The sequence below is a fragment of the Delphinapterus leucas genome, chromosome 14, assembly GCF_059928025.1.
Source record: "Delphinapterus leucas isolate spDelLeu-1000000601 "Yukka" chromosome 14, BTC_Dleu_Yukka2, whole genome shotgun sequence".
Classification (NCBI taxonomy): Eukaryota; Metazoa; Chordata; class Mammalia; order Artiodactyla; family Monodontidae; genus Delphinapterus; species Delphinapterus leucas.
The window spans coordinates 15,028,227-15,055,036 of NC_143142.1; the positions used below are offsets into that span (position 1 = coordinate 15,028,227).

The window sequence follows — 26,810 nt, forward strand, 5'->3', positions numbered from 1 at the left end:
GAGGACCAGCAAGAGGGTCACACGGCAGACACCCATTCCTGGGGCGCTTGCTCACAAAGGCTCCTCCGTCGTGGACTGGCGCTGAGTGATGGCCATTCTGAGAATCCAGCTACCGGAGGCTGCCCTTGACCTTCCCAGGACCCCCAACAGGGGCTGAGGAGAACAGGGCTTAAAGCAGGACAGAGGCCAGGACAGGTTTTGACCTCTGGGTGTGTGGGGATAGTGTGAACTCCTTCACATCCAGGAAGCGCACTGCACCCTCTGCCCCCAGACTCTACGTGCTGTCTCCCTCCCACCGTCCAGTCCCAGCTGCAAGCCTGTCCTGGTGGGAGGAAGGGGACCGACTGCCAGCTTTGGGGCGTTCCCATCTGAGCAACCGACCCACCCTCTGAGCCTGACTTTCCTCGTCTGCAAAATGGAGATTCCAGCAGAACCCACTCGGGACTTGCCCGCATGCTCTCGGCTCATCCGCACACTAGCTGGGACTCTAGTACCCGGGTCTGTCCCTTCCAACTCAATGCTCCTGGTCCACTGGAGGCGCTCAATAAAGGTTTATTACATTAAAAATACATCACTAGGCCTCAGGCACTCAGGGCTCACACCCATGTGGCCACCACCTCTGAATCCAGAACACAGCAGCAGCAGCCGAGTTGCCAACTCAGATCGTAGCCTGCCTGGCCTTGCTGGCAAACTCCTATGAACCCTTCAACACCCTGCTCAAACGTACCCTGTCTTAGGCAGAGGCAGCTGCTGCCCCTTTGCGGCCGTATAGCAAGCACTCCTTTGCACGGACCATGGCTTCTGCAGGGAGCCCCCCAGCATCCAGCTCAGGGCCAGGCACACAGTGGTACACAGGGAACATTGCTTATGTCCACGCTTGGACCAGGTGAGGAACCACGGGGCTGTATCACCTTCCTTACAGGCTCTTCCTCATCTTGCCCTTCTTGGAGTGGGCGCCGCGGCCGAAGGCGCCCTGCTGCAGCTCCCGGGCGCGGCGCCGGTTGCGGGCAGAGAGCTGCTTGAGGCCTCCACGCTGCAGGAAGCGCTGTTTCTGGGCTCGGCACCGCTGCTTCAGGATCTGCTGCTTGGTCTTGAGCTCTGAGCGCACGCGACCTGTGGGGGCACCAGGGGTGCGGGGCTGGGATGCACCTGCCAGGATGGAGATTCAGGGAGTTCAGGCTTTGGGTCGACTCCCAATGTCTCCTCCTCCCAGAAGCCTCCGGGATGCTCCCCTGTCCCCGCTCTCGTTCTGTGTTCACTGCTGTGGCCCCAACATGTGGCAGATGGTAATTGCTTAATAAAGCTTAAGTAGTCTACTGTAATGGGCAGTAGCATGGACCCTCCAGCCCAAACTGCCAGGGATCAAGTCCCAGCTGTGACCTCTTGGACCTTGGGCAAACTACTTTACTTCTCTGTGCCTCAGTTTCCTCTCCTATGAATTATGAATAAGAGCACCTACCTCATAAGTCCTAATGTGGAGTAAATGGGTTACTACGTGTGCAGGGTTCAGAACAAGGCCTAGCCCACAGTATGGCCTCCTAAGTGTAACTATTACAATCATAAATCATTCAACAAAAGCTTTTCAGTGCCTCCTCTATGCCAGGCACTGGGGACCCAGACAGACTCTAAACCCTGTCTCTCTGGACTACATGCTCTAGGCTTGTTAGATGAAAACAGGCTGTAGCTTAACTCCCTCTGGCAGGAGAGAAATCAGAGAAGGCCAGCGAGGGGAAGGGACTTATCCAAGGTCACCCAGCAAAGCGGCAACAGCAGCAGCAGCAGTGGTTGGTGGCCCCGCCCGCCACCTCCCGGCTCTCTGGGCGGGCAGGTCTCCCCCCCAGCCCCTGGCTCCCCACTAAGGCCTGGCCCCTCCTCTTCTGTACTCACCTGCCTCACCCAGCTCCTTCCCTCCCACAACAGTGGCCTTGCAGGGCTCCCACACAGATGGCCATTAAGGCGGCCCCAGATGTCTCCACAGGGGCCAGGCCACCTGACAGGGACCCACCAAACCCAGTGAGGACAAAGCACAGGGGGAGAACAGCTGCTTTTTCCCGAAGCTCACAGGCCACCCTCACCACCCCGGGTCCAGCAAGCCCACAGCGGCAGCCGGCTTCACTCCAGATAAAACTGGGAGCTGAGGACTGAGGGATGAGGGGGTCCGGGGGAGGCAGGGACACGCCCACAGAAAGACAAAGAGAGGAGGAGAGACAGAGACTGGGAGGGGTGTGTGTGTGCGCGCGTGTGTGTGCGTGTGCGTGTGTGTGGAGAGAAAGGAACAGGAACAATGAGAGAGATGGAGAGAGATACAGAAAGACAGAGACAGATGGGGAGAAACAGAGACAAAGAAAGAGACACAGAGATGGACAGGGACACAGAGTCAGAGGCAAAAAGAGAAACAGAGACCTGGAGAGAAAGACACCTACAGAACAACACAGAGAGGATGCGTCGGAGAAAATCCAAGACAGAAACAGGGAGAAACAGAAGAGGTATCCACCGTCAGAGAGGAAATGTCAACGAGGACAGGGGGAACGTGCACAGAACAGAGGAGGCCCTGGGAGAGGCAGAGCAGAGGGGCGCCTGGAGCCGTGACAGACAGCGTCCCCAGGCTGAAGGACACAGACTCGGATGCTGAAGAGGCAGTGAGCAGCCCTGCGGGCTCGGGGGAGACAAGCAGGGCCAGGGCCCAGAGGAAAGAGGCCCAGGACAGGTTCAAGCTCCCCAACCCTGGCGGGGGTGGCCGGGGGAGGCAGCAGGCAGGCGGGGGACCCAGGGCCAGTCACTGTGACTTGTTTCCTGGCCTGAAAGCCAGCCATTCTCAGTCTTCTCGCCCCCAGGTCATGTGTGGCGAGGCTCCAGCACGCAGCCTGACCCCAGACAGCAAGCGGGAGCCCCTCTCTGACAGCAAGCTTGGCCCCAAAGGTGGGGCTGCAGTGGGACAGGGCCCAGGCTCCAGTCTCCTCCCTTCAGAGTCACGAGTGTCACCACTCCCAAGGTGCTCCTCTGCCCTGAGGGGCTGACCGAGGTCCTGGCACGCGGGGCAGCCAGCCCAAGCCGAGGTCACTGAGCACAAGCTCCTGCAGCAGAGCTGAGTTCAAATCCCACCTTAGCGTGTCACCCACTGAGGGACCCAGGCCAGATCAAGAGGACCAAGCCCCCAAGATGACCAAATGTGCTACATGGCAACCTGCGTTTTAAGGACGATCCTACCCCAGCTCTCACCTTGCCCTCGGCCGCGCTTACCACCTCTTCGCTCTGGGCCACGCCGTTCAAATGTCCCTTCTTCTTCTGAGTCATGATCATCAATTTTCTGCTTCTGTTTCCACTTTTGGTAGCTGGGAGGCTGCATTAAGGAGGCTGCATGCAGCATCCAGAGAAAGATGCCCTAGACAACCGTGGGCTGGGAGCAGGGCCCCCCCGCCCACCCCCGAGAGGATACAGGCCTTACCTATAGGGGGTCTGGTGGCTGAATCCGCTCGACCCCGCCCCGCCTCTAGCCCCCACCTGTAGGAGCTGGGGTGGTTGAGGAGCCAGACCACGCCCCTTCCTGACCCCGCCCCCACCCACAATAGATGTGGCTATAGAAGGCGCTTGGCTCCGCCCCCTCTGCCCCCCACCCCCTCCAGGATACAGGTCCCTCTTGTAGGAGCTGCTGATATAGCGGCCACTCTCCGTCTTGATCTTTTTCTTGTCCTCCTGTCCCGACTGTCCCACAAACCGCTTCTTCTTCCGGTCCCTGTGGGAAGAGTTGGGAGGTGTGCTGTGGAGGGAGGTGGCCCGCTTCCCCTCTGGGCCTGTTTCCCCCTGACCCTCTCATTTGATTGTTGGAGGATTCAAGGAAAGCAGCGTGCCGGGCGTCTGGCAGGCAGCAGGCGCCCCATAAAGGCCCGTTCCCTGGCCCTCCTCACCACTCCCTGGCAGCCCAGGTCTCAAAAGGCAGTGTGGCAGTCAGGGGATTAGCTCCAACCTGGGGGCCTGGGTCAGGGACAAGGGACCCTGGAGGGTTCCCAACCCCTACCTGGCCGCCTCCTGGCTCTGTGACCCTGGGTTGAGCCACATCACTTCTCCAGAACCAGAGTCCAAATGGGTAAACTGGGTCATAAGCCCCTGTCTAGCAAGACTAGCCCCCCAAAAGGACAGATGGGGTCAAGATCCCTGTTGTGTATGACCACATGGGGGCAGGACAGGGTGGGCGTCATAATCTGTGCTGAGGACCAAATGAGGGGTGAGGATGTCATAATTCCTGCTCTAGGGGATCAAACAGGAGTCAGGATAGGAGGGGGTCACCTTTTGTGGGGACCAAGCAGCAGACAGGTGGGCATGGAAGAGGTGTGCCCACTGGCTCACTCACCACTTGAGCTGCTGCTGGCCCTTGGTCAGGCTCTGGCCTTCGTCCCCCATCAGGTCCAAGACAGCGCCAGCCACCTGCTGCTCGAAGGCACCCCCGTCCCCACCGATGCTCAGGCTGCAGAGGGAGGGTGGGGAGATACCATGGGGTTGGGAGGGGGGCCCATCAGGCCCGCCTGCCCCACCCGGGACCAGCAGCCACTCACCCCCGCTCACTGTCGAAGTCCTTGGGCCGGTAGGGGATGTAGAACACCTGGTCCCGCTGCCGGGCCTCCTCCCTCCGCCTCTTGGCTCCTCGGTCGGGTCCTGGCTGCTGCCGCTTCCGGCCCACAACCTCTGTGAAGAGGTCCTGGTGGACCGGGGCCCAGTGTCACCTGTAGGCCCCAGGGAGTGGACTGGCCTCCCCACCCACCAGCCCAGCTAGGATTGAGGGTCAGGGGCTGCTGGGACTTTGAAAGCTTGGTGTTGCCATTGAGACCCTCTGTTTCCTCATCTGCACATGCAGCACAACAACCCCTGCCTCAAGCACCAGCAGAGGAAGGACAGGTGGGAGTGGGGGAGGGCAGGGTGCCAACTAGGATGAGACCCACCACATTCCAGTCCCAGCTTGGTCCCCCAGGTCATCTGACCAAGGCAAGGCCCTGTCCCTCTCTGGGTCTAGACTTGCTCTCTATGACGTGGACTAGTCCAGGGGTTTTCAAGTGCATTTTTTTGCCTACTGTACCCTCTGTCCAAATCAAACATAAGACGAGCAGGCCCAGGGCCCTACCCACCAGGTGAACGGGACACTCTGGCCCCCCAGCCCTACTTTTTGCCATGAAGACCCAGTGCCTGACCCTGCCTGAGTCATGCCCCCACTGCCACCAACAATCCCGGCTCCGCCCCTTCCCACCTGCCGGACCCCAGGCTGAGGCAAGGCGATGATGATGACAATGACAGGGCTACCTAGGCCTGTGGGAATCCTCCACGTACCATCCTGAATCTGCCCAGCGGACCCAGGAGCGGGTACCACAGTCACTTGGCTGAAAAGCCCTAGTCCACAACATTCTGAAAACAAACTTTCCTGAGATTCACTTGGTGGCAAAAGCTGACCTGAGCTGACAAGAGGCTTTGTCCATCCTCTCGGTGTGGGTCTCACTGTGGAAACTGATGCATTTGACGACCGTGACACCCCAGACCCTGCTGAGGGTGTTACATCACACACAGTGGACCCACCGTAAAGATTCTGAATCCCGAATCACATCTGGCCCCCAGGGCTTCAGGCAAGGAATGGTGGACGAGACTATGACCCCATTCCACAGATGGGGAGGCTGAGGCTGGGTCACTGATTTCCACAAGTGTCGGAGATGGGATTGGAATCACTGCATCCACCCCCAGTGACTGCTCAGAGCCCTGAGATCTGCCCCATGGGCTGCTGGGACTTGACCCACTGCTCCCCCAGCCCCAGGCCAGACTCCAGGGTCCCCAGGGTGGGGCCTGCACCTCCACACTGTCTCCTGCCGCCTCCTCCTTCTCAGGCTGCTCCTCCTGCGGTGCTGGGAGGCTCGAGGCTGGGACAGCCGGGCCCTCCTGCCGCTCCTGCCGCTTCTGCCGGAAGCTGGCGATGCATTTGCGATCCTTCTGCCGCTTGGCACGCATCACCTGGCTGCTCAGGTCCCGGCTGGAAGCGTTGATCTCAAAGATGGTCTGTGGAGGGGACACCCAAGGCCTTCACCCACTGGCCGCTTCTTCCCCAACTCTACCCTCCCCAGCTTGGTGTGCTCTCTCCAGCATTCCTCCCAATTCCCTTACACTAGTTACCTGCTCTTCACAATTACAAAGGGAGGCCCAGAGAAGGCGATTGGCCTGCCTAAGGTCACACAGCTGGAACAAGCCAGATTTGGGATTTCAACCCAGGTTCACTGGCTCCAAAACCAGTGCCCTTAACCACAACAGGCTCCAGCCCCTTTTTCCTGGCGCTGGCTGGCAGGCCTTTCCTGCTTTTGGGTGCACCTCCCAGAGGCACAAGATGGGGCTCCTGATGGGAATCAGGAGGAGAGGAGAGGCTATCGAAAGCCAGCTCCTCAGGCCTCTGACAGCCTAGGGTGTGTCATTGCCCTCTGTGGGCCTCAGTCTGCCCAACTGTATGGAAGGGGTGGGAAACCTGCTGTGGACCAGCAGGGATGGTTCCAGAACAAGGGGTGGCTATAGAGGTGCTGACACGGCCAGAGCCGCGGGTTGAGAAAGTCCCTGCTGGGGACCTGCAGGGGGTCAGGAGCTCAACCGGAGCCCCGAGGCCCCGCACTCACCGCCCGGGAGCGGTAGTTCCTGATGCTGTCCACCAGCCGCAGCTGCTGCAGCTCCTCCTCCTGGAAGCACGAGCCTGGGGGGGACGGAGGGACACATGAAGCTGCAGTGGGCTCCACGGGGCCTGCCGCCAGCCCCCGCCCGCCCGACGCAGGGACTCACTGAAGAGGGGGTGCAGGCCCAGGCCCGAGAGGTCTAGCTCCTTGGCCCTCTTGATGGACTCGGGTGAGGGCGCCGGCCGTGAGCGCACATACTGCTGCTGGGCGTTGTCGGCCACGCGGCCCAGGCCCCGAAGCTCCAGCGATGTCTCCAGGCTGGTCCGTAGACCGCAGTCCTCATCGTCCACCACGCCCTGCGGCACCCGGCCCAGCACGCCGTCCCCGCCGCCCGCGCCTGCCTCCCCGCCAGGAGCTCGGTCAGAGGCCTGGTCAGAGGCCTTCCGGCCCAGCCACCTGCCCAGGGCCCCACCTCCCCTCCCCAGCCCCACTCTGGGTCCTGAATCACAAAATAATCCCCACAACAGAAACCACCACTTACCGAGCAGCTCCTACTGTTTTTACAAGTACAGTTTTATGGAACATGGCCCCATCTACTCATTTCTGTGTTGTCTGTGACTAATTTTGCACTACAAGGGCACGGGTGAGGAGCTGCCGTGGATCATGTGATCTGCAGAGCCTAAGATATTTACTATCTGGCTCTTCACTGACTTTAAATTACAGGAATCTTGGGCTTCCCTGGTGGTGCAGTGGTTGAGAGCCCACCTGCCGATGCAGGGGACACGGGTTCGTGCCCCGGTCCGGGAAGATCCCACGTGCCACAGAGCGGCTGGGCCCATGAGCCATGGCTGCTGAGCCTATGCATCCAGAGCCTGTGCTCCGCAGCGGGAGAGGCCACAACAGTGAGAGGCCCGCGTACCGCAAATAAATAAATAAATAAATAAAAGAATCCACCTGCCAATGCAGGGGACACAGGTTCGAGCCCTGGTCCAGGAAGATCCCACATGCCGCGGAACAACTAAGCCCGTGAGCCACAACCACTGAGCCTGCGCTCCAGAACCCGCGAGCCACAACTCCTGAAGCCCACGTGCCTAGAGCCCATGCTCTGCAACAAGAGAAGCCACCGCAATAAGAAGGCCGCGCATCGCAATAAGAAGGCCGCGCACCACCACGAAGAGTAGCCCCCGCTCGCCGCAACTAGAGAAAGCCTGCATGCACAGCAACAAAGACACAATGCAGCCAAAAATAAATGAATAAAATAAATAAATTAAAAAACAACAACAACAGGGATCTTCCTCTGGGGTCAAGTTCCCAAGCCAGGACAGCTTGGCCCACCTCCAACCCCCATCCATACCATGAACTCCAGGGGGGACCCCAGCCCCTCCCCAGCCTCCACTCACCGGAGGGCTCCTCGTGGGGACGGGCGAGGGTCAGGGCACGGCCCAGGAACAGGTGCAGGTCCAGCAGGTAGGGGACCTCATCTGGGGCCACCAAGGAGTAGGCCGTGCCGCTTCGGCCAGCTCGGGCCACACGGCCTGCAGGAGAAGGTAGTCAAGCGGGAGCAAAGGCAAAGGACCCCACAGCCCAGCACGAGTCCCACGTGCCAGACCCTAAAGGTGCAAGCCAGGCCACAGCCCCACCTCCTTGAGCAGTGTCCCACCTACAAAAGAGCACAAGGCAGTGACAGTCACCAGGGCTACCTGCCTGAAAGTACGTGAGCCCACATGGTGCTCTGGCAGGTTAGCAGGAATAGAGGCAAGACACTGCTCTTTATCAGTATCACAAGTTTCAGCATCCCCACTTTGGGGGGTTTTTACCCAGAGAAATAACCCAGGGTGCAAAGATTCACCCACAGGACACCTACTCCAGCTCTGCCCAGAACAGCCCCCAAATGGAAACCACTTAAAAGACTTAAGGACAAAGGGTTAGTTAATTAGCTGATGACCACATGGTGGGAATTACACAGCTGAGGAAAGGCGTAGCAAGGTGTGGCCCCTGGCCAAATCCAGCCCCCGCCCCCCGCAAGCCTGTCTGTGTAAATAAAGTTTTATTGGCACACGGCTGTGCTCCTTCATTTACATATTGCCTGTGGCTGCTTTCATGCTCCCAGGGCTGAGATCTCTAAGAGACTAAATGGTTCCAAAGCCTAAAATATTTACCATCTGGCCCTTTACAGAAACAATTTGCTGACCCCTGTTATAGAATGATGCTTAAATGGTGAATGAAAAACATGCATGCTGTATACAGAGGCAAGAAGAACGTCCAGGGTGATTCTAATTTTGTGGTAAGTCAGTCCATGAATAGCATTACGCTTTGGCTTGTTTCTGCATCTTGCAGAAACCAAGTGTCACCACATTCGGAAGATTCGTTTGCGGTAGTCCGATTCACACTGCTGGTCACGCGGCACATAAGAAATTCCCTTTGGGGGTTCTGAGGACGCCTCAAGGGATGTGCAGGGCCAGCCCTCCCAAAGCAACAGAATTGAGGGCACAGCATGCAACTGCCAACAGGGAGAAGAGGCTGGAGACCCAGGTGGAGGCCTCCCTCGCACCCCGAAGGTCTGCCCACGGCCAGCCCACTGTGGGCAGCCAGAATTTACTCATTTGACGATGTTCAATCATACGCAGAACAATTCCAAGGAACTTGCCCACCAGATGCTTCTCTCACACGCACTTATTTAACTTACTTGTATTTATAAACATGGCACGCGCATTTATGAGTTAAAAGAAGACAAAGAAAGTAGACTGGTGGTTACCAGGGGCTGGGGGAGGTGGAAGAGGGAATGAGTTTAATGGGTCCAGGGTTTCAGTCTGTTAAGATGAAAATGTTCTAGAGGTGGAAGCTAGGTGATGGTTGCACGTTAGTATGCATGTACTAAATGCCACTGAACTTACACCTGTAAGTGGTAAAAATGGTAATTGTATGTTATGTATATTTCACCACAATTGAAGAAAAGAATGCCAGTGGCCCCACTTTGCTACGTCTGAGACACCTGACCAGTTCGTAACCTCCCTGCTTTGGTTTCCTCATCTGTAAAATGGAGCTGACGCTGCTGATACCCACTGCACAGGGTTGTTGTGAAGACAAGTGGAGCAAGTAGAACACATGGACCAGGGCCCACCAGGAGTGCTGGGTGAGCACCTGTGGCCGTCACATCACCAGTGAGGGGAGGGTGACTTCCTGCCTTCTCGGTGCTTTGCTCCACTTTCAAATTTTCCTACTACGTGCCGGTCTTACTTTTATAACTGAAAAATTAAATGGAGTGAGCTGGCCTGGGTGGGCTGAGGGGAAGGTGGGGCCCGACAGGCTGACGGGACAAGGCCGGGAGTCAGGAGACTGTCTGCAGTTGATGGAGCGGGAGGCAGAGGGGGGTCGGGATGCTGTTTAAAGGCTGCTCCCAGGAGAGGAGCTAGAAAGAGCGAGCTGTAGGGAGATGACTGTGGGGAGGAGGGGCCGTGTCATCAAGTTCCTGATGGGAAAGATAAGCACCAGCCTGGGGAACCCAGAAAGCGGGAGCATCCCCTCCTTAGAGTCTAGGGCTGCCCACTAGAGCGGGCCTGGGCCACACTCCCCAGAGATTCCAATTTACTAGTGCCCTCCCTGGGCCTCAGTTCCCCACCTGCAGTGGCAGGAGTTGAGCCCTGTGCCCTCAGCTCCCGCTGGGACCCCCCCGGTGCCCAGTGCAGCCACAGGCTCCTTACCCACGCGGTGCAAGAAGAGCTTGCCCTTGGCGGGGAAGCTGTAGTTGATGACGTTGTCCAGCAGTGGGATGTCCAGGCCCCGGGCTGCCAGGTCAGTCACGATGAGGGTCGAGCACTTGCCGTGCATGAACTTGGCCAGGTTGATCTTGCGGGCCGTCTGGTCCAGGGCGCTGTAGATGTGGGCGCAGCTCACCCGCTGGGTCGTCAGCAGCTGCCCAGAGTGAAGACCAGAGGGAGGGAAAGGGGTGAGGAGGAGACGGGCAGGGGAGAGGACAGGAGGCTGGGCTGTGGCAGTGGGCGCCACGACATGGCAGTAAGACCACGGGCTCTGGAGTCGGGCGCCCTCAGAATAAACCCCAGCTCAGCTGGGTGACCTCGGTTTGGTCTTCGTCAGTGTAAATGGGGCTCATATCACCTCTCACCTCTGCAGGGTTGTCTGAATGTCAAAAAAAGATGGCACGTGCAGAGGTCTCCCTCAGGGAGGCTGCAAGTGCCACCCCAAGACACAAGTCTCATCCTGACTCTGCCACTAACAGGCTTTGTGACCTTGCCCAAGTTCCCTAACCTCTCTGTGCCTTCACTTTCCTTGTCGGTAGAACAGGGAGAACAAACAGTTGCCTCTCTGTAGCTTTGTTATGAGAATTAAATGAGCCAATACACATACAGTGCTGAGAATAGGGCCCGGAAAACAGGAAGCACCGTGAAAGTGTTAACTGCTCTTTAAAAACTACTACTTTGGTTTTATTCATCAGTGACCCCAGCAGCTACACAGAGGAAGCACCGGTAAATGTGTGTCATATAAGTGAAACCCAGTGAACTGTGTCCTCAGATAACAGAACTCAGGTGTGGTTGACCCAAGGCGGCCGCATTGACTCAGGAGGGGCCCTGGCAGCCTCGGGGGTTCGTGGACCTCTTCCCAGGAGGGTCACAGATATACACGTGTGGAAAAGCTCATCGAGCTGCTCATGTAAGATCAGGGCACTTTACACAGGTTACAGCGTGCAGGCTATTCCTCAACTGAAAAGCGTGAAACACATGGGACACTAAATATCTATAGAAAAATGACAGGACGGCTGGGACACACGTCAAAATACCCTGCATAGAACGGGGAATATTAGATGAATCAAGACTGGATGTGAGTTGATAACTGAGTACCTGAGAGCTCATTATGCTGTTTTCTGACTTTGCTACATGTCTGAAATTTTTTACAAGAAAAACTTAACAGAATATAAAAGCACAGAGCGCTGGCCAGGCCTCAGCCCTGCTCTGGTGCTGCCCTCTGGTGGCTGAGCATGGAACCGCAGCTCGGAGGTGGTGATGCAGTCCGTGCTGGTCCCCAGGCCCGGGGCAGGTGCGGGCCTCCCCCAGCTCACCTCACTGAGATACTCCGCGTGGTGCTTGGTGGCCACAAATACCACTGTCTGGTCCTGGGGCCGCACCAGGCTGCGCAGCAGGTGGAGCAGCACAGCAGCCTTGGCATCCTCCCGCACGAGGAAGAAGGAGGTCTGCAGGGAGAACGGTCACTCGGTTGGCTCACGGGGTCCAGGCCATGGGCCGGGAAGGGGCACGGGTGGAGCCTCACCTTGAGCTGTTCGTTGAGTTTGGAGTCCACGTCTAGCCGGATGAGCACGGGCTCCATGAGGCCTGAAGTGGGCAAGAGAGGAGGATGGGAGGGGGAGTCGCTGAGGGACAAGCCCCTCCCAGGCGCCGACACGCGTCCCAGCCCCCGGCCCCACTCCTGTGGCTCCCTCACCAGCCCGGGCGAACTCCACCAGCAGCTTGGGCAGCGTGGCAGAGAACAGGACAGTCTGGTGGCCCCCAGGGAGGCGGGCAATGATTTCCTGCAGCTGCTCTGCGAACCCCATTTCAAAGAGCCTGGGAGGGCAGAGGGCAGTACAGGGTCAGGAGAGGGGCTTCCATTCCAATGAGTTCCAAACCTGTCATCCTTGCCCCATCACACTTTCTGTTACGTGGACAGGTGCTTCCTAAACTCAGCTCACTTTTTCGCTATTCAACAACCTCATCCGAAGCAATAATGACCTTGAAATCCTAGGTCTGGTCTCAGTTATGTTTCTTACAAATTCATGTTGAAATAAACGACAGCAGCCCTCACTCTGGGCCAGGCATGGTTCTAAGCACTTTATAAAATATCAACCCCTTTAGTCCTCACGGCAGCCCTGTGAGGTATATGCTATTTTATCCCCACTTTGTAGGTGAGGCCACCAAGGCCCGCAGACCCTCAGGGATTTACCCAAGTTCATAGAGCTGGGATTTGATCCCACCTGTCTGGCTCCAGTCTGTGCTTTCAACCTTATGCTATTTTTTATCTCTTTCAAATCATGTGTTTGTTGTTTTACTATTCTTTTCAATATTCCTAAAAGTAATACAAAAGAAAAAAACTGTTGGTCCAGGGAGCCCCATCAGCTCTGGCACTGCCTACAGTCTGTGGCCCTCTTTGGGGAAATGCTGCTTTGATCTCGACTGCATAGGTCTCTTCTGGCAGAGCCCTTCCTCCTGGCCAACCCTGACACAAGTGCCCGGGGATGCACCTGCAGCCTTACCTGTCAGCCTCATCAAATACCACATATTCCACGCTCTGCAGCTTTAGGTTCATCTCCACAGCCACATGCACCAAGCGCCCAGGGGTAGCAATGATTCTGGAAGTGATTGTGCAGGCCAGGTCACCCAGGGCCAGGGCACCAGCATAGCCCTCCTCTCACTCCCCAGACCCTGGCGATCTGGGAAGGGACCCCAGAGCATCATCCCCAATCCACACACTCACATGTCGGGATTTTCGTGCAGGGCTGCAAATTGGTCTTCCATCCTAGGAAGAAGAAGAGGTGTTAGCTTGATAGAACAGGTCTCTTTTGTTTCCCTCCCTTCCCATCTCCAAATGCTCAGCTGAGTCCCACACCTTGACCCCAGGCTCAGAAATGGGGAAAAGCTATTGCTGAGCTACTAGGCAAAAGCATTGCCCTGACAAGAACTACAAGTTCAAACACACAAAAGGACTGATAACAACAAAGTTCTCCAAAGATAGACTCAGCCATGGAACCCATCTCACTCACTCTGTTCATACTTTGACCCACAGCACCACCTAGCAAATAACCCTGGAACTGCCAGCTCCACCTAGAATCAGGTTTCCTGGATCTGTGTCCTTGTTCCCAAACCGTTTGAGCACACATCCCTAACTTTAGTTCTCCTCTGAAAACACCCCTGGGACACCTGTAGGAACCAGGAGTCAGAATTCTGGGCCAGGTCCAGCTTATGGAGGTATTTCTGACAGTCACAACAATAGAGATAATAAGTTATAATGTAGGCAAAAGAGCACTGAAAAGCAAAACACTCTCAGTGAGAATCAAAAGTGACTGGTGACAGTGACATTCTGAGAAAAGAATGAGGAAGGGGCTGTGCTTTGAGGGAGAAACTGTGGGGCGGGGCGCAGGGGTTCTAATCTTAGCTCTATTACCAGACCACTGTGCGGCTCTCTGAGCCCATCACTTCCTCAGTTAGCTCATCTGTAAAACAGGTGTGGTGCCTGCTACCTTAGAAGGATGGGGCAAGCACATCAGGAAAAATATAGTATTCTGCAGATTTGAGCTATTACAAACATCCTCCATCTGTGTGCATTCCACTTTAAATAGCCCCAAATCAAGCATATTAAAACATACACAACTAAGTGACCCATTTGGGTGACCCAGTGCACTACCAGCTCTCTTTTAGAAGCATCAGAACCTGTGTCAGAGTTTTGTGTGTGAAATTCCTTTTGGTATTTTACTGTATATTTCCCCTTGTTGGTGCTTTAAGAATGTGCAGAGAAGTTGCTGTTATTAATGAGCAGCGCAAGCTCAGTCCATCTGATGGGGAGGCACGGGGCACGTTTGCTTTGGGGGACCACTGCACAGGGCACCGAGGGGGCTCTTACTTGTCCCCGCCCAGTATCAGGGCAGTCTTGAGGCCAGTGAACTTGCCCAGCTGTGGAGAGAAAGAAAGAGAGAGATTGAGAGCCAACGATGGGAGCTGACTCAGCCCACTCGGGCCTCACTGACTGGTCCCAGCTCAGTCCAGCCACCCTGTCCCTGCGCCCGGACATACCTCCTTGGTGAACTTCATGGTCTGCAGGGCCAGCTCTCGGGTGGGTGAGAGGATGAGGGCGCGGGCCCCGGTCTGGGCGCTGCGGGTCTTGAGCCTCTCGAACATGGGGATGAGGAAGCAGGCCGTCTTGCCACTGCCTGTCCGGGCCATGGCTACCACATCCTTGCCATCCAGGATCACTGGGATGGTCTGCAGGGGAATGAGCGGGGGAAGGGAGGGGTCAGCTCCTGCACCCAAGCACCACATGATCCAGAGCTTCAAGTCTGCAGGGAGTGGGCAAACCAGAGCATCTCAGCGAAAGGGATGGGGCCTGTCCCCCAGCCCTAATCCCACTCTTGCTAAAGCCTGTTTGCACACCTCCAGGGATGAGCAGCCTGTTACCCCCAACTCTTTCTACTGTTGGAACAACCTTCTTCAGGTTAAGCCAGACTCTATCTCCCCATCTAGTCACCCTCCTCAGGATCCCAGAGAAACGTTATCTCCCTCTTGGCTAAATGTCTGAGGACAACAAAGATGAGACCCAGGTGATGATGGGGTGCCTGCGAGTTGCCCGGGCAGGGACTCAGCAGTGGGCAGCTTAAGTGGCAAAGAGGCACAGGGTTGAACCTCTGCTCTGCCGTGCCCGACTTTCTCCACCTGTGAAATGGGCAGGCTCGTGGGGCTTCGGCCAGAGTAAGAGGGGGCGACAGATATGACAGATGGGACAAGGGGTGGAGGTCAAGACGCCAGGCAGGAGGGCCAGGTTGGCCATCCCCACCTCCCGACCCGCATCAGCTTCCCCGCCCCGTACCTTCCTCTGGATGGGTGTTGGCACCTTGTAGCCCTTCTTCATGATGCCTTTGAACACTGGGTAGCTCAAGCCTGGGAAAGACATGGGAATGGCCAGGGGGCTAGAGGAGCCCCTATGACACATGACAGAAAACTACACAGGACAAATGACAGTTTCATCAACAAATAAATAGCAAGAAATAAAGAAAAGTGATAGAGCAAAGCTGATCGGTTAACTGAGACTTAGAAAACAAATCTACTGATTGTGGGGTATGAACCACATTTGGATTCTGATTTGAAACCTTTTTTTTTCACTGACATAACAATTTTAATGGACAAAACAAACCAAAAACAACCCACCTTAATAAGCATTTTACAAAGGAAGCTGTATAAATGGCTAATAAGTATATGAAAAGCTGGTCAACATCATTAGTCACTAGAGAACTATCAATACAAATGAAAACCACAATGAGCTACCACTATGCACTCAGCAAAACAGCTAAAAGGAAAAAAGATCACAATTTTAGGTATTAGCACCTGGAACTTTCATTCACTGTGTTGAGAAATAATTGTGGTATGTTCATAAAATGAAATATTACACATCAATGAAACTGAACAGTTCGAAAAAGCTAATAACATGGTTAGATTTCACAAACCTAATTTTGAAAGAGACACGCGACACGTAAATTGTCACGTACTGAATGAGTCATTTTATGTAAAGTTACAAATATAGGCAAAACAAATCTATGGTGACAGAAGTTGAACTAGTGGTTACATTTGATGGACAGTAATAAGTGGAAGGGCCACGGAAACTCTGGGGTGCTGGTAATGCTCTTTATCTTGATCTGAATAGCGGTTACACAAGTGCATTCACTTTGTAAAACTTCATTCAGCTGGACATTTATGATTTGTGCATTTTTTGTCAGTATGTTATATTCAAGTCAAAAGTTTACATTAAAAAAAAAAGCCTGGGCTTCCCTGGTGGCGCAGTGGTTGAGAGTCCGCCTGCCGATGCAGGGGACACAGGTTCGTGCCCCGGTCCGGAAAGATCCCACATGCCGCGGAGCGGCTGGGCCCGTGAGCCATGGCCGCTGAGCCTGAGCGTCCGGAGCCTGTGCTCCGCAATGGAAGAGGCCACAGCAGTGAGAGGCCTGTGTACCACAAAAAAAAAAAAAAAAAGCCCATCTTTTTTTTTCCTTAGAATATTCAAATTTTAGTGTCATTTAATGATCTTTTTTTAACATCTTTTTTTTTTTGCGGTACGCAGGCCTCTCACTGTTGTGGCCTCTCCTGTTGTGGAGCACAGGCTCTGGACGTGCAGGCTCAGCAGCCATGGCTCACGGGCCCAGCCACTCTGTGGCATGTGGGATCTTCCCGGACCGGGGCACGAACCCGTGTCCCCTGCATCGGCAGGTGGACTCTCAACCACTGCGCTACCAGGGAAGCCCTTTTTTAACATCTTTATTGGAGTACAATTGCTTTACAATGGTGTGTTAGTTTCTGCTGTATAACAAAGTGAATCAGCTATACATATACATATATCCCTGTATCTCCTCCCTCTTGCGTCTCCCTCCCACCCTCCCTATCCCACCCCTCTAGGTGGTCACAAAGCACCAAGCTGATCCCTGTGCTATGTGGCTGCTTCCCACTAGCTATCTATTTTACATTTGGTAGTATATATAAGTCCATGCCACTCTCTCACTTCGTCCCAGCTTACCCTTCCCCCTCCCCGTGTCCTCAAGTTCATTCTCTACGTCTGAGTCTTTATTCCTGTGATTTGAAAGCTCTTAATGCCATGAGACAATGGGAGTCTGAACGCTGATGGGACTTTGGATTATACTGAGGAACTGTGTTTGTTTTAGGTGTAGGAGGGTCCTGCTCTCTTGGAGGCAGGTGGGAAGTATTTCGGGATAGAAGGAGGGGATGCCTGGGATTCGCTTCAGAATCCTCTGGGATGGTGGCCATGAGTGGGTAGGGTGTGGATAAAACACTACCAGTGGTTAAAACTGCTGAAGCTGGTGATGGGTATGTGGAGGCTCACTGTTTTCTAATTTTTATATGCTTGAAATTTTTCATAATTAAAAGAAAAGGGTGTCGGAAAGTCCCCGGTGGTCCAGTGGTTAGGGCTCCATGCTTCCACTGCAGGGGGCATGGGTTCGATCCCTCGGCGGGGAACTAAGATCCCACATGCCGTGCAGCGTGGCCAAAAGAAAAAAAAAAGTTGAAAGAAAGAAAGAAAGGAAGGGAGGGAGGGAGGGAGGGAGGGAGGGAGGGAGGGAGAGGGAGATGGAGAGATGGAGGGAGGGAGGGAGGGAGGGAGGGAGGGAGAGAGAAAGAAAGAAAGAAGGAAAGAAGAAAGAAAGAGAAGGAGGGAGGGAGAAAGAAAGAAAGGAAGGAAGGAAGGAAGGCAGGGGGAAGGGAGGGAGTGAGGGAGGGAGGGAGGGAGGGAAGGAAGGAAGGAAGAAAGAAGGAAGGAAGGAAGGAAAGAGGAAGAAAAGGATCTTAAGTGACAAGGGCCTGTGATGGGTGCAGGCACGGGTGTGACAGCTGAAGCACGTGGTACTGCGAGGGGGAGAAGGTGGCCTTTGGAGCCTCCATGTGACCTGGGCTTGTGGAGATGGGAGGACAGTGGGAGGCCTGGAGACAGGAAAGCACCATGGTCTTAGCTGCTTTTTGGTCAATCCTTCATCTTAGAGATTCAGAAAGGCCAAAAATAGCCACATGCAGATGTTTTGGCTTTTTCCTTTGATTTTGATGAATTTTAGCACATTTGGCTGTCTAGATTCCTTTTGTGAGCTATTTTCTTTGCCCAGTTCTCTATCGGGTGTCTGTCTTTTTCTTCTTGATTTGTAAAAGCTTTTTGTATATTAGGGTTATCAGCCCTTTGTCCCATAGTTGCAAATATATTCCTGGTACAGTGTTTACTTAAGTCTACAGTGTTTTTTTGGCATACACACATCTAAATAGAAAAAAAGTCAAATAAAACAGTGCTCAGGTCACACTTAGGCTTCTTTTCCTTTCAGGTTATACAACTATTCACCTTGATGTTTCAATCTTCGCTCCAGATGCTACTGATATGTAAAGAGCCAAGAAAGAGTCTGGCTTTCCTTCCGGCTGGCCAGGTGTACCAACAGCACCCAACTGTCTCATGTCTTACCCTCGGCTCTGAAATGCAGCTCTGTCACGCCGCTCAATCCCCAGACATCTGAGCCTGTTCCTGCACCAGCATCCCCCTGAGTCCGGCCCTAACTGTTCTCTCATCGTGTCAGGCCCGTTGCCCCCACGAGAAGGCCGTGAGTGGCTTGGAGACTATCTGTTGCCTCCGACCCCCCAAACCCATCACAGTGTTGGGTCCAGAGCAGAGCACAGAAGGCCATAACCCCCCACTGCTCCCCACACACAAAGTCCCTGGATGCCTGGCTCACCCACCCATGGACTGGAAGCCTCCCGACTTCTTCTTCTTCTTGTTCTGGGCTCGTACCATCTCCCGTGTGTCCGGCTCCACGTCCGAGGTGCATTCCGAGGTGGGGAAGGTGGGTAGGGGTCTGCCGGGTCCCAGCTGGGAGGGAGCAACAGAGAGGCAGCATCAGTCCCGGTAGAGTGAGTCCACTCGGGGCAAGGAAAGGGGCTGTCCTGTTGCCAGTGCCCGCCCCAACCTTGCCCCATTCAAGGTGATGATGCTCCTGCCAGATCACATGACTTCTCTGCTAAAGGGCTCTCCTTTGACCGGACCAGGTCAGAGAGCTGGCTCTGCAGACAGACGGCCTGCGTTTCAATCCCAACTCTGTCACTTCCAGCTGTGAGATCTCAGACCAGGGACTTCGTCTCCCAGAGCCTGCGTTCCCACATTGGGAAAATGGGGATGACAAGAGCGTATGCCTCATAGCATGCTGTGAAGACTAAATGGGTGCGTGTAAAGCTTAGAACTGTGCCCAGGTGATGGTATCATCATAATTATCATCCTGGCCTGTCATTCAAAGCCCTCAAAACTTTAGGGAGCCAATCAAAGCATCTACTATGTGTGAGATACTAGACTCTTCCAATCTGCCCAGCTCCCCTCTCCCCAATCCCCTTTCTGATCCATCATCCCTCCCCAGCTCTGGTCTCTCTCATTCCTGTCCTCGTCTCTGCCACCCACTTGTTCTAGCACAGCTAAATCAAACTCAGACACCGCCTCTGGGGAGTCTTCTTGGACTACAGCGCTGTCCCTTTCTTCTCAGAAATAACATTTATAAAAGCACTAATTCATAATAATGGCTAAAACTTACGTGGCACTTACTATAAGCCAGGTGCTGTGCTAAGCATTCATATAAATTAACCCACTTAGGGCTTCCCTGGTGGCACAGTGGTTAAGAACCTGCCTGCCAATGCAGGGGACACAGGTTTGAGCCCTGGTCCGGGAAGATCCCACGTGCCGCGGAGCAACTAAGCCCATGCCCCACAGCTACTGAACCTGCACTCTAGAGCCCGCGAGCCACAACTACTGAGCCCGCGAGGCACAACTACTGAAGCCCATACGCCTAGGGCCCGTGCTCCGCAACAAGAGAAGCCACTGCAATGAGAAGTCCACGCACTGCAACAGAGAGTAGCCCCTGCTCGCCACAACTACAGAAAGCACGCGCGCAGCTGCAAAGACCCAATGCAACCAAAATAAAACAAAATAAAATAAAATAATTAAAAAAATAAATTAACCCAGTTAATCCTCACAACAACCCTGTGAAGTAGGTGCTATTACTTAGTGCCTCTTACAGAGAAGGAAACTGAAGCACAAGAGCTGAAGTGACCTGCCAAAGTCACACGGCCAGCAAGGGCTTTGAACCCTGGCTTCGGAGTCTATATGCTTTCCTATGAGACCCTCTATGGTCCTCCACCAACCCTCTAGGTCAGAGCTTGTACAGTCTGTGAGATAAGAATGGTTTTTAAATTTTAAAAGATTGTAAAAAGTCAAAGAAGACAGCGACCTTATATGGCCCTGCAAGGCCAAAATATTTACCATCTGGTCCTTTACAGGAAAAGCTTGCCAACCTTGCCAACCCCCATTCTAGACACATGATAACAAAGTGCCTGGAACACACTGGTGCCCCAGCAATATTTACTGTAGAGTAGAATGTGTGAGCACTGTCATTCCATCCTTTCCACAGTTTTTGAGGCATACATAATCAACAGCTTTCTACACGTGTGGAAACTGAGGCACAGAGAGGTTAAGCAACTTCTCCCATGTCCCACAGCCAGTACAAGGTTGGGTTGAACTTGAACACAGGGCTGTGCCTTGGTCCATATTTACAGAGCACCTACTGTGTGAGACTCGGATGGTGTGGAATAAGGTCCCCATCTGGTTGGTCCCTGCCTCAGAGGAGTGTAGACCTCTCTCTTCATATAAAGCCCCACTCATTCATCTACTTACCCAGAATCTTCTCTGTGCCAGGTACCCGCTAAGCACAAGGCTGTGAGAAATAATGGGATACAGCTCTTTTGCCCCCTTGGTGCTCATACCTGACCCCCCTCATTTGCATACAGTTGGCATTCAGTAGTGGAAATAACACAGGGCCTGGAACCATACAGTCCGGGATTTGAATCCTGGCTCTCCCACTCACAAGCTGTGAGGTCTTGGTCAAGTTCCTTCACCCCTCCAGGCTTCTGTTTCCTCCTCTGGAAAATGAGTGTGACTACTTAGCTCACAGGGCTGGTGTGGGGATTAAATGATAAGGCTTGTAAAGCTCTTAGCACGTAAGATAGCACACTGTAAGCTATCTACAAACACAAGTTTAACTTATTAGTTTCCCAGAGGTTTGGGGGCGTCACTGTCTCAAGCCAAGAGGTGCAGCCTTCTCTTAATTCATCCTCCCAAGAATCCCCCTCTCAAAGTCTGATCTTCATCACCCGCACTTTTCATTGGACGACTGGGAACCGGGACCCGCCCCTGGCCAGGAAGTAGCCAATGAGAAGCGCGAGACCAAGAGCCGGCCCGGAAGGCCGGAAGGCCCGCAGGCCCCAGCCTCCGAAGCACAGAGGCTCGGGACGTCAGGACCCTGGGCGTGTCGGACACCGAAACACGTGCTCAGGCTGGAGGTCCTGACCCGACCCCCGGCCAGCCGACCTCTCCCCACCCTCAGCCGTGCCCACTCCCCAGCTGGGAAAACTGAGGCCGCGGGACGCTGTGCGGAGCCGGGACTCGGGCTCTGACGTATGTCCAAGCCCAGCGCTACTACCTTCTGGGCCCGGGCGTCATCTTCTGCCTGAATCTCAAACTCGCCGTCCTCCGAGTCGCTGCTGCGGGACTGAGAGGCCGCGCCCCGGCGCTTCCGGAGCCCCTTCTTCTTCCTCCACTGGGCCATGGCAGCTCGGGACCGCGGTGCGGCCGCCGTACGCGTTCCGGCAGCCATGCGGGCCGGGGCGCAGGGAACCGGGAGGGGGCGGAGTTTGCGGGTACGTACCAACGGTGCTGCAGGGCGTGGGGGGGGCGCCTCTACGCGCCCCAGGCTGCGCTCCCTCACCTTCTGGAGCCTCCGGAGGCTTGGCATGCATACACACATACGCACACACTCTCCTCATTGGCGCGGGAGACCCCTCTCCGAGGCTTTGGGGAGCTCCGGGGTCGTCCGGAACAGGGTGACCTAATCGCCCCCCCCCCGGGAGGGAATGGTTCTGGCCGTCCCGCCCCGCCGTACCGCTCGCGGGTTGCTGTTTGATGCGCGCGTGGAGCACACATAGCTAGGGCTGGGTTTCCCGGGAAGGGTCGGACCGCGCGGTCCCCCGGGCGGGGGCTGGGGGCGGCCTGAGCTGTCAGGGGTCGCGTGCTCCCGGGATTCAGACCTGCAGATCTCGGATGTACCGCGCTCCACAGGTGCCCAAGCGTCCCCGCAAAGCAGTCCAGGCCTGGACTGGGGGGAGGGGGCGCTGTGGGTGGCCGCCGACGTCAGCCAGCCAAGATGTTCAGGTAGGAAAATAACTCCAGAATGCGGGCACCTCGAACATCAGCCGGGACATTGACTTGGGAATCGGTGAATGTGGGGCAGTTGGCGGGCTGGGTGTAATCCCCCAGTAGTAGAATGGTTAAGTACACAAGCTCTAGACTCCTATCAGGTTCACATTCTGTTTCCACTGTTTTAGCTTTATAGGTGGGACTTACACTTGTGACTTCATCCTTTGGAGCCTCAGTTTTGTCATCTGTAGAATGGACATAATGGAAGCTACCTCACAGGACTGCTGAGAAGATTAAATGAGAATACTTGTAGAGATCTTTGCAGGAGGTAGGCATGGGATCTATGCAGGTTATTATTCCTGCCCCATAGATACGTACAGGATATAGGAGCCTGCCCTGTCTGCCCCCCGCCACCATAGTTTGTCTTCTGGTTGGTGCTAAAGTAGGCACAGGCCCAATCTATTCTTCACCCCCTTAGCATTCTATAAATATCTACTGAGTACACACTGTATGCTAGGAATGCATATTTACTCACTAAATATTTGCCAGTAGCACCCTTCTCCCCGTCATTACAACAACTCAAAAAAAGTCAATTTTCCGAAATGTCCCCTGGGATTGGCAGCTCCCCTTTGAGGAGGACTGGTTGAGGGAGAACGTGACCTTTTTGCCCTGGGGACGGGGACTTAAGAGATTGCCAGTCTTTGCTGATGACAGATGGTTGCCACCGTGACCACTTTTCATAGGGAGACCTGGAAGCAGGGACTGGCAGGCAGAGCACACCTGCTGTCACCCAGGACCATGAACAGCGTGAAGACCCCGGTGGAGCTGGCCGTCAGTGGGATGCAGACCCTCCACGTTCAGCACCGCTGCCGGGGCAGCTGCCGGGTCAAGGTTAGGCCGTCATACGTGGATGAGACTTTGTTTGGCAGTCCTGCAGGCACCCAGCCCACACCACCAGTCTTTGACCCACCGTGGATGGGGAAGGCCAACAGAACCAGAGGAGTGGGTACAGGGGCATCACAGGCCTCAGGGGCCAACGGGAGCTGTGAGACTACCTCCTCCAGGGACAAGACCCTGACTCTCGCACCAAGGAAGAAGAACAAATACAGGTAACAGGATGGGGAGATGCCCTGTTGTTCACATGCCGTGTGACTTTGGGCAAGCACTTTGACCTCTCTGAGCCACAGTTTCCTCACAGTGGAAGGTGGGACCTAATGGGGTTATTGACAGGGTTAAATGGGATGAGACATGTACAGTGCTGGACACGGTAACCTGACACTTAGGAAGCTCTCAGTAAATGGTAGTGATAATGGTTGTGATGGTGGAATACCCATCCCCAAATGTCTTAGAATGGGCTTCTGAGGCCCAGAGGGATCAGGTGATTTGCCCAAGATCACACAGCAATTTGCATGAAATTATTAGTTTGGTTGATCCATGAAATGACATAAATGTGATGATTCCAAACTTCAGCAAGTCATTTTGAAAATGGTTCTTGCTGCATTTTCACGAACAATTTAGAAAAACAGGATCTAGTGCCAGTGGTTATTGTAGGTTCCAGTTAGATTATTTGGATTATTTCGATAAATATCGGCCTGGAGGGAGGTCTCAGGGCTCTATCTTACTTATTGTCATCAGTGTCTTGAACTAAAACATGGAAGACTAGTATATTAGTCGATCAGGGTTGTTATAACAAAATACCATAGACTGGGGGGCTTAAACAACAGAAATTTATTTTTTCACAGTTCTGGAGGCTTGAAGTCCAAGGTCAAGATGCCAGCAGGGCTGCTTTCTCCTGAAGGCTACCTATCCTTGGGTTGCAGATGGCCACCTATTCACTGGGAACTCACATAGGCTTTTCTCTGTGAGCGTGTACACTCCTGGTGCCTCTTCCTCTTCTTATAAGGACACAAATCCTATTGGATTAGGACCTCACCTTTATGGCCTCATTTAACCTTAATTACCTCCTTAAAATTCAGCATGAATTTTGGGAGGATGCAATTCAGTCCATAATAACTAGCCAATCATATTTAGGATCCATTCTGAGCCAAGAGGCACATGTATTAGTTGAGAATGGGAATAGTGTTTATTTAAGTAGATAAAATTCAACAGAGATAAGAGCAAGTCCCCATTATTATCATGTCCACCTGACAATTGCCGTGGACCACAAGGCAGGCTCAGGTTGACATTAGCAGCACTGACAGCTACAACATGGCTGAAAACGCTGGTGTCAGCGTAGGCTGTATGAACAGAAGTATGGTTTCCTAAACAAGGGAGATAACAGTCAACCCCATGCTCTCCTGGAGGATGGAATTTTATGCTGGACGCTGACAAGTAGAGGGTGTCAAGTTAGAAGGTACGTAAGAGAGATGCTATTGAGCAGCAGCTTTGGTACCAGACAGACATAGGTATCAACCAGGTATGGTTTTGAACAGCTAAATCAAGTGACTTTTCAAAGACTTGCAGTTTGGGAATGGAAGCACTTTTAGTCCTGGCCAAAAACCATGGACCTGACACCTCATAGGTATGCCATGAATATTTGTGGGACTAATAAAAAAAAAATTGCTGAATGAATCTAATTAAAGGTGAGAGGCCTAGAAGGCACTTAAGTCTGACTTAGTGATCAAGAGCTTGGGTCTTTGAGCAGGGCGCTGGATTTGAATCTTGTCTGTACCCTCCTTTTTACCCTCCCTATGCCTCAGTTTTCTTGTCTGTAAAATGGGATTATATCGCCCTCCTTGTGGGTGTTGTGAGAAATGAGATGACACACAAGTGACATGCTGAGTCCTGGACCTACACATGAAAAGCCCTGAGTAAATATGCAAAAATTTTAAAAGCTGCTCTGGTGATGAGGCCAGACCACAGAAGTTCAAACTGAGAACCCTCTACATGCCAGGTGCTGGGCTGTGCAATTTCAAATATAGTTGGAAGGGCCACATGACTGCAGAGGGTTCGGCTGACGAGGCCACTACAAAAAGGGAAAAGTGGTGGGTTAAGAGAAAAAGTGAAAGCTATAAAGACTAAGGTTATGTTAATCAGGACTCTTGGTTGCAAGTGACAAAAGACTTACGCAAACTGGCTTCAGCAGAAAAAGGGCATTTGGGGCTCATATAACAGGGGCTCAAAACGTTCTTGGGATTTTGTCTCTGTTTTAGTGCAGCTTTCCCCTACACATCCCAGGTGAGATGGCCACCGGCGTTTAGCCCTTATATCCTGCCAGTTCTTCAGGGCTAGGTGGAAGAAAAACATTTCTCTCCTAGTAGTTTCTGCAAAGGTCCTAAGGCAGACCCTTATTGTGCAGAATGGGTCATGTGGTTATTCCTGAGCCAATCAGTGTGGTCAGGAGGACGGGATATGCAAACTGGCCTGTGAGTGGGGGTGGGGTGGGGCAGGATGCAGGGGGACTGGATACTTGGCAGGGGAAAAATAGCAGAGATGGGGGTAGTGGTACATGAGGGCTGTGGCCTCGCTGCAGGTGCCAGGCTGGGAGACAGGGACTTCTGGGACCTGTAGGCAACCCTCTGCTGCTGCAGCTGCCTGGCAGGGGGTGGGGGTGGGGGTGGGCAAGGTTTTTAGGGTTTATTTCCCCAGCTCACTGTTTCTCTTCCCTTGCCAGACTGATTGGCCACACTCCTTCTTACTGCGATGAGTCGCTCTTTGGCTCCCGACCTGAGGGCGCCGGCTGGGAGGCTTCGTGGATGGCGAAGGGGGAGGCTGCAAAGCTCCATGCCCTCTTCTGGACACCCCCACCTACCCCTAGGGGCAGCCACTCACCCCGCCCCAGGGAGACTCCAGTGCGAGCCATTCACCCAGCTAGTCCCTCAAAGACAGAGCGCAGGGTGGTGGCAGATTCCCGGAGGTTGTCCGTGGATGGGTTAGACTCTCCACGCCCTCCGAGGCGGGAGCGTTCTTATTCCCTCACCCACCTTAATGTCCCCAGCACGAGTCACCCACCCACCAGTACCCCCTGCACAAATGGGCCTCGAGATCCCAGACCTTCCCCGTCAGGAGTGACCTTCCGGAGCCCCCTGGTGACTCCCAGGGCTCATTCAGTCAGTGTTTCAGTGCCAGTTACCCCCCGACGAGGCGGAGCCATCCAGAAACCAAAGCCACCTTGGAAATGAATTTCTTGGTCTTTTCTGCAGGTTTGCCCATGGGGTCACAGCAAAGGGCAGAGTTTCAGAGGATGGCACTGGTGGGCGGGCCTTTGGGGAGACCACCAGGCATTGGCAAAGCACTCCTGGGGACAGACAGAGTGAGGGTGGGCAGTGCCGCCCTTTCTTCTGACAACCTCTGGTTGCTCCCTGCTTTTGCCGCTGGTGTGGATATGAGGGCCGCCTCTGGAGATCCCTGTTTCAAGTTCTGTCATAGCCACACGGCATATCAGTGCCAACCCAGGGGTGTCCCCCGGGAGGGTCCCCCCACTCCATCACACCCACAACATTGTCTCGCCACCAAGTGTGAATAAATGGTATGATCGCCAACCCGGAGGGTTCCTTCTCCCTCCCTTCAAGCCAAGCTTCTGCTCAGGATGAGTTTCCAGCTGAGTCTGGATGCCTCAGGAATTTTCCCAGGCACAGTATGTGGACCAGCAGGGAACACAAGGTGATATGTGGGTGGACATTTAAAATTTTAATAGTCATGTATTTATTTTCATGTATTAAATATATCAGCTTATCGAAGCCGTGAGTTTTGCTAATT

The 26,810-nt window shown here is 54.1% G+C and overlaps 2 protein-coding genes across 4 annotated transcripts; one reads left to right on the plus strand and one right to left on the minus strand.

Moving 5' to 3' along the window:
- Nucleotides 1-536: 536 nt before the first annotated feature.
- DDX54 (DEAD-box helicase 54) lies at nt 537-21,613 on the minus strand. 2 transcript variants are annotated; one of them, XM_089894521.1, is made up of 20 exons: nt 21,400-21,613; nt 18,620-18,749; nt 15,213-15,283; nt 14,423-14,611; nt 14,253-14,302; nt 13,110-13,151; nt 12,889-12,984; nt 12,081-12,202; nt 11,910-11,971; nt 11,701-11,832; nt 10,328-10,538; nt 8,027-8,161; nt 6,793-7,023; nt 6,633-6,706; nt 5,827-6,030; nt 4,551-4,693; nt 4,349-4,462; nt 3,629-3,733; nt 3,220-3,332; nt 537-1,113 (listed from the first exon to the last, which is right to left on the minus strand). In XM_089894521.1, the coding sequence occupies exons 1-20, from the start codon at nt 21,571-21,573 to the stop codon at nt 917-919; spliced, it is 2,595 nt and encodes an 864-aa protein (XP_089750647.1). In that variant the 5' UTR covers nt 21,574-21,613; the 3' UTR covers nt 537-916. The 2 variants fall into 2 exon arrangements, with proteins under 2 accessions (XP_089750647.1, XP_022406534.2); XM_022550826.3 differs by having other exon boundaries at nt 537-1,149; nt 21,400-21,612.
- RITA1 (RBPJ interacting and tubulin associated 1) lies at nt 21,149-26,791 on the plus strand. 2 transcript variants are annotated; one of them, XM_022550828.3, is made up of 4 exons: nt 21,149-21,616; nt 22,301-22,440; nt 22,856-23,221; nt 25,726-26,791. In XM_022550828.3, exons 3-4 carry the CDS (start codon nt 22,911-22,913, stop codon nt 26,231-26,233), a joined length of 819 nt encoding a protein of 272 aa, XP_022406536.1. In that variant the 5' UTR covers nt 21,149-21,616; nt 22,301-22,440; nt 22,856-22,910; the 3' UTR covers nt 26,234-26,791. The 2 variants fall into 2 exon arrangements, with proteins under 2 accessions (XP_022406536.1, XP_022406535.1); XM_022550827.3 differs by lacking the exon at nt 21,149-21,616 and adding an exon at nt 21,699-22,127.
- The last annotated feature ends 19 nt before the right edge of the window (nt 26,792-26,810 follow it).

Excerpts from the sequence above, each read along its gene's own strand:
- DDX54 (XM_022550826.3), bottom strand. The coding sequence starts at position 21,573 with ATGGCTGCCGGAACGCGTACGGCGGCCGCACCGCGGTCCCGAGCTGCC. Across the intron at positions 18,750-21,399 it reads ATGACGCCCGGGCCCAGAAG|CTGGGACCCGGCAGACCCCT; the intron begins GTAGTAGCGCTG and ends GCTCCCTCCCAG. Across the intron at positions 3,734-4,348 it reads GGCCAGCAGCAGCTCAAGTG|GGACCGGAAGAAGAAGCGGT; the intron begins GTGAGTGAGCCA and ends CTCTTCCCACAG.
- RITA1 (XM_022550828.3), top strand. The coding sequence starts at position 22,911 with ATGAACAGCGTGAAGACCCCGGTGGAGCTGGCCGTCAGTGGGATGCAG. Across the intron at positions 23,222-25,725 it reads AGGAAGAAGAACAAATACAG|ACTGATTGGCCACACTCCTT; the intron begins GTAACAGGATGG and ends TTCCCTTGCCAG.